Below are 6516 nucleotides of genomic sequence, written 5' to 3'. Positions count from 1 at the left end.
GGAATCTGATGTACATGCAAGGCCTGTTTCCCTACAAAACTTTCCTCTTGAAGAGGAGAAAACAAATAGAATGCACACCTTAGAATACTCACTTATGGCCGAGAGTCAAAAGTTAGGTGATGAGAGTTCCGATTGGGATGACTTTATAATATTCCTTCCATTAAAAAAAAATTTGATGGTTCGTTATTTGTTTTATGTTCTTTCTTTCGACTCTGTAATGCCTCTCAAGCAGCTCCTCCAAAGCTTATATTTTGATCCCACTCTTGAAAGATTTTCGATGAGCAACTTCTCCATCTTCTTCTTTAAAACAAACCAAAGTATAACTTTCTCTTTCTAATCTTCATATGTACTGCTCCGAAACCTTCTCATGTTGTGATTTTTTTTTTTTGTTAGAGAATCTCTATTTCTTGCTTGGATGTTATTGTACAATCAGGTTTCTTGAAAGTAGCTTCATCCATGATTCAATGTTTTTTTTGTTTTAATTTTTCTTTTTTTTTTCTTTTGATTGAAAGGGAGGCTAAGCCTCCCGATTACATTTTCCATGCTTCAATATATGAGATAGGGAACTTTCTTGTCCTTTTCTAGCATCTTTCAAAGTATTCCTTTAAGGAATAGTTATAAGTTTCCCATTTGCCGCCAATTTGTTAGAACAAAGGGTCAAGTGTTTGAGTGGAAAAGGAACAGAAATAATGCAGGAGACAAATGTAGGTGGTGAATCTTAGTTTTTCTTTCACAACTTGCAAAATTTGGACCACATACAGCACTACATATAGGCTTCAATGGACACCTTTAACTTCTCCACTAATAATTACAACTCTTTTCTACTAGGTAGTTAATACGACACTTCAGCTACCAAGTGACTTTTTACCATTGACTGGTAGATTTGACTTCGCTCCATAGCATCAGAGGTAGGACTATCCACGCAGACAAAATCGGGTTTACTTTCCAATAGTGGGCAATAGTGGACAGCCATGATTGGAGAACTGGCACTATCCAGCTCAGGTCAGAACTGGATAGGATCCGGACCTTTTATTTTCAAAATGCCTGCTCAAACTTTGGTATTGGGGAACAAACTTTGCAGTTAAAAGGGCCAGACTGCTGAAAATTTTTGACCTCTAGTCTAGTGAATGCTGAAGTTCTTTGACTAACAGTTGCAATCTATTAAAGGTGGAGGTAGAAGTTCCATGGAATAAGATCAACTGAGTTACAGATGCCAGAGAAATATCATGGTAAATGAGCACAAGTGAGCTTATGGTATTTGAAATGGTATAGAAGTTAACATGACAATATTGCTGATCTCCAAAATATTTGGCTCCACAAAGTAACAGGAGATGCAACAGTTTCACAATTTTTACTGGTAGAAGTTGTTAAACGGTAATAATGCTAATCATATTCCATTTGCACAGAATTGTCATTCGTTCAGCTTTCTTAGTCAATCATCTCCACATCAGTTGATTTGACATTGATAAACTGTATACCCACCAAAGAAATTAAAGTTCTCCAATTTACTGATACAATCACCACTAATATTATAGCAACGGTAATGCATGTCCATTTCTTGCTCTATTTCTTCTCGGTGGCCAACAGAAAGGCCTGAGATATGATCATGGCATTTCAGGCATACACACTTGGGAAAGCCCTTCTAACCTTGCATCTCCCAGTCTATGGTAAAACATATATACATGGGCTATCACCTTTCACTGCGAGGAAGCATAGCTAAAGAGAGAAGTTGACAGAGTGATAATTGAAGTGACATTTTTGCTTGCTATCACCACCATTGGACTTTTGCAAGTATGCTCTACAGAATGTAGCCACTGACTCCCGCATGGAATATGGACCACAAACAAAGACTCCTACTTTTGATTCTTCTATTTCAGCGGACAATTCTGAAAGTATATCTGCACAATTGAACATTTAAATTTAGCTTAATTTTGAGTACGTATAATAAGTAAACTATAACGATTGAGCTGATACTGAAAGCTTTACTTTGTTGCACTTGCAGTTTTTTTTCGTAATCTTTTAAGAAAAGACGATGATTATCCATTACCTATGAGGTTTGGTCTCCTTCCAAAGTTTATTTCATGTTCCTCTAATGCACCTTTTAGTTGCCTAGAGTAGTGCATTTCAGCAGATTCGGTGTACTTCCGAGAAAGTAATTGGACGTTGTTCGCTGACTTCCTCCATCTTAAAAGAACTGTGGCCACTGAACAAGAACTAGTAGCAATTACAAATGAACAGAGCACCAATAAGTCGTTGACCCATGAGGGATACTTGCTCTCTGAGGACTTCTTCCCTTGATGGATGAAAATATGGCTTAAACATACTAAAGAAGCAAGAAAAGTAAGAAAGGACAACATTGTAATTGTCGCCTTCCACAGTAGCCCTTCTGGTCTTGCCATGATGTTTACAGACGAATTCCTATCCATGACGATCGTCTTCACCTGAGGCAAATCATTAAACATTTCTCTGACTATGGTAGTTGTTCCCTCTTCTTGCGTCACAAATATTTTTAATTTCAGATGTCCAAGCTCCCCAGACTGGTTAATCAGTAATGGAGAAATTGGGGTCAGCATGCTGAGGTCTTGCAGTCGCTTCACAACATATATCAGTTGTATCTTTGTAGGATACTTGCTGATATTACCATTTCTCGACGCAGCATCTTGCAAAATGCTTAGAAATGGAGTTATACCAGATCCACCAGCAACTAAAACTAAGCTATCATACCTGCTTCAAGAGATTCATCTTCAGTATTTTAACAAGCATAAAGCAAACAGGAATTTGTTTTGTTATGACGGATCATACCTTTGGTGGGGGAAAGTAGCAGGCCCATAAGGACCTTCTACTGCAACACAGAGGCTATTCATATTACCAGATCCTGCATCGGCCATCGAGTTTACCATGTCAAAGAGTGCATTAGTCCACTGTCCTTGGCATTTGACTAGAACTGAGAATCTATCGTCATCCATGTTGGAGCTTGAAATTATGCTGAAAGGATGCCACTGGAATTTTGATATTGCTGGTATCTTTATAAAGATCGAACTTGTCGGTGTGTACTTCATGCCTGTGGTAGAAGAGTGATTATGGATAGCAAAAGAAACTCAAATTAGATTTCATACAAAAAGAAGTCTGTGCAGCGATGTATGGATTTGTGCCACAGGCTTACTTGGATGCTTTGGAAGAGTGAGTTCTACTGCTTTGCATGGCAGTACGCACGCAGAAATAAGACATGTTTCTCTCCTTGACTGCATGACACGTAGAATTTTGTCGAGGGCAAATAGAAGAACACCAGCAATTACCAAATAAAAATGCCCAGCTCCAGCATGCAGCAAGAAGAACAGGATGAAAACCATATATAAGTGGTGCGCTAGGTAGAAAAGCTTAAACTGCTTCCTTCTTACTGGAGGAAGTGAAGTTAACCAGATGATCACTCCTGTTACCAGAGCAATTGCTCCTGCAATGTAGACACGCCCTGTTCTCTGCCATTTTGTTATCTGTCCTTGAAGTGGTGGAACAATAGAGAAAAGCAAATTATGCCATGTAAAGCATGAATTAAAAGGTGATAATAAAGATACATATTTAAAGCAGGGAAAAATTTTCCTTTATTTGACATACTGATCCATGCAGTGCGTGTACCAAGTAGGAATTTTAGTGGCTTCGAATTCAGCATAGAATCCATTTCAATTCATATAGTTGTATATGTTCAGGAAACAAGACATCAATATGATCACAAATTCAAGTTTAACTAATCATATGCTCTCTTGTTTCATGTGTTCGAACCCGTGCCTTATATTAGCATTTGGCGCATTACAAGAATTTTTGATGAGAAGTTTCGCAGTCTACAATGGAGGGGGGAGCATCACTTTACTTGAGCAACCATGGATGAAAGTAAACCTTCATTTCTTTGGATTTAGCAAAAAAAGGCCTGATAATATTCTATGCAGCATATGGGTATAAAGAATTTGTGTATGAGCAATTTTGGACCATTGGCAAAACATGTGGCAAACAATAACTGGAAAACTAAATTTTCCAAGTCAAAAAAATTGTACATTTAATGCATAATCTTCTGCTCAAAAGGCATACGAGAAGTTTTAAATTAGTAAGATGGGGCTAGACAAGCCTTCATGCTACTATTGCCTTTGAATTCCTTGGGCAATCCTGGCTACTGAGAACCAGCTCTTAGTATTCAGCAATACTTTCAAAACCTAGTGCTTGATCTTACCTGTATCCCCTTTGCTGAAAATCTCAAGTTAAAGAATCTAATGGAAGTCTGAAAGACAAAAGTCGCCACATACCTCCTCTAAAAAACTTCTCTTGACTGCCCACACAGACATGATAGTGATGCCATGTAAAACCGAGAGCAGTATCATCGCATTACCGATCCACATATGGTACCTAACTGAAGCTTCAAACTGAATTCCAACTATCCTAAATACTGCCATCCCTCTTAGAATTGGCAGAAGCAGGAGGGCAAGGCATGCCTCACTTAGGGAACCAATCCGAACACCCATGCGCATCATTTTCAGCTGCCACCTGATAAAGAAAAGAAGCTATAATCATGGAATGAAACAAACAATACCATCAACTGATCCAGTGATCATCCACTTGTTGTGTATATCATCACATCACCTATTCAACTGCAGAGGCTTGTATGGTGGCATCTTCTTGAAGTCGCCCGAGACATTAGAGTAATAGGTCCATACCAGGAAAAGTACAAACACAGCTGCGAAAAGAAGCTCAAGACCTGACAGTATCCCTACAGGACGACTAATAATAAGTGGACTTGAGAAGTTGGTCATCAAGGATATTCTCTGCCTGCTGAGATAATTCGATCACCGACACAATAATAGGAAATGTAAATGAGCTCATAAGCAATAGCAGCTAGCTGAGAAAGCAAACCTTAGTCTCCCCTTACTAACACACAGGTGCAAGTAGGTGTATCCAAGGGTGGCCACAGCTAAAACTGGGAAACAGAAGACCACCACATTAAGACCTGCACAACAGGTTAAAATAAACATTAGACCTTACAAATAGATCAAATTCAAACATAGCTGAACTGCTTTGGACAAGTCTACATAAAATTAGCACCATAGTCCCCGAGGATTGTGGCATTTGCCCGGTCCTCCGCCACGTGCCACGATTTCTTCCACAACTGCGTTGGCCTGAGAATCCACATGCAGATCCAGGCTGCGAGCACCAGAATCATTGCTAGCTTGAGGGAAGAAAGAATGGTGGAATTTGGAGCCATGTTTTCCAAAACCTTGGGAAAACCTTTAGCAGAGATGAGGGAGATGATAGCTGAGCCCTCCTTTAAGTAGTGTCAGCGTAAATGGAAAGATGGTGCAAGCCTGTAAGTGGGTTCTAAGGGATAAGAGCTGTGGGCACATTCTAAGGGATAAGTGTCCTCCTTTCATTTCCGTGCGCACTTTCCGTGGGTGGCAATGGAGCTATCGTTGTATGCTATGATATTTTGGTCTTGTTTTCATCATTTGCAATTATTTGATGAGATATTGCATCAACAAAACCACGACATCCACCACATAATATTATCACTCCACTACTGCCGGTCAACTGGTTACGTGTGGGCACAATGCTATATATCAAAATAGTGACCGCAGAGGCAAGCTTGCTCATGTTTTTGCCTACTTTCGCTTGGTTCTCTAGAAAGGCAGAAAACAATGGAAGAGTAGGTTAATGGATAATCTTGATCAAATCTTACCTTCACGAAGCAAGGTTGCAGTATAAATGGTCATGTTAGAAATATAGAAATAGCAAGCATGTTTTTATATTTGTTTATTCATGATCACATCTGAGTCAATACCAGTAGTCCAGCTTTGTTACAGCCAATGCAAAAACGACTAATGTCAAACAAAGTATAACAGATGTTTTAACGTTTTGGGCACTCTTGTTTGCGTAATTAAGATAAATAACATAAAAAACATCACCGTTATGTTCCATTAGATCCCGTTATTTACCATTATAAGATACCATTTAGCACAAATAACAGCTTTTTTTCTCTTGTACTATCTTTTCAATAAAATAATATTTTATTAAACTTTTAATTTTTTCAAAATCATCTCCAAAATTGATTGTACGAGCAATTAAAAAAATACCATTTTATTTCTGTAATGCATGTTATTTCCTGTTTTGACACCATTATAACAGCCATTTATTATTTTAGCAATCATTTTAATATCAAAAATTTAAAAGTAGCTCTATGGGACAAGTATCAGCCATTATAACTATTATAATAATTAATAATAGTTTCATAGGGTGGACATTATAATACTACAAAAGTTTAGGTTTTTAGTCTTTATATGGTTGCAGGATGCCAAACCATGTTGAGTACAATCTTGAAAACGCACTCACTATAGGAAAAAGGGGTCTTAACAACGCTTTTTTGCTGACGCTTTCTACAAGCGTCGGCAATTTTCCGTATAGCGCCAGAAATAGCCGACGCGTTTTAAAAGCGTCGGCAATATACGACATTTATTAGCATCGTCGTAGACTTGGGCTAAG

General features: G+C 38.4%; 1 protein-coding gene across 2 annotated transcripts; it reads right to left on the bottom strand.

Annotated features, from left to right (window-relative positions):
• Window positions 1–1504: 1504 nt before the first annotated feature.
• Window positions 1505–5351, bottom strand: LOC103697168 (ferric reduction oxidase 8, mitochondrial). 2 transcript variants are annotated; one of them, XM_026801147.2, is made up of 8 exons: window positions 5086–5351; window positions 4897–4990; window positions 4627–4815; window positions 4293–4530; window positions 3164–3491; window positions 2803–3061; window positions 2048–2724; window positions 1505–1898 (listed from the first exon to the last, which is right to left on the bottom strand). In XM_026801147.2, the coding sequence occupies exons 1-8, from the start codon at window positions 5243–5245 to the stop codon at window positions 1717–1719; spliced, it is 2127 nt and encodes a 708-aa protein (XP_026656948.2). In that variant the 5' UTR covers window positions 5246–5351; the 3' UTR covers window positions 1505–1716. The 2 variants fall into 2 exon arrangements, with proteins under 2 accessions (XP_026656948.2, XP_008777197.2); XM_008778975.3 differs by having other exon boundaries at window positions 4627–4812.
• Between the last annotated feature and the right edge of the window lie 1165 nt (window positions 5352–6516).

This window comes from Phoenix dactylifera, chromosome 14 (genome assembly GCF_009389715.1).
Source record: "Phoenix dactylifera cultivar Barhee BC4 chromosome 14, palm_55x_up_171113_PBpolish2nd_filt_p, whole genome shotgun sequence".
Taxonomy (NCBI): domain Eukaryota; kingdom Viridiplantae; phylum Streptophyta; class Magnoliopsida; order Arecales; family Arecaceae; genus Phoenix; species Phoenix dactylifera.
This window is presented reverse-complemented; position numbering and strand designations above follow the sequence as displayed.

What these genes read in the sequence shown, in the direction of transcription:
- LOC103697168 (XM_026801147.2), bottom strand. Translation starts at nt 5,245, where the DNA reads ATGGCTCCAAATTCCACCATTCTTTCTTCCCTCAAGCTAGCAATGATT. An exon ending in AAGCCTCTGCAGTTGAATAG is followed by an intron (nt 4,531 to 4,626) that starts GTGATGTGATGA and finishes TTTCTTTATCAG; the next exon opens with GTGGCAGCTGAAAATGATGC. An exon ending in CACTCTTCCAAAGCATCCAA is followed by an intron (nt 3,062 to 3,163) that starts GTAAGCCTGTGG and finishes CTTCTACCACAG; the next exon opens with GCATGAAGTACACACCGACA.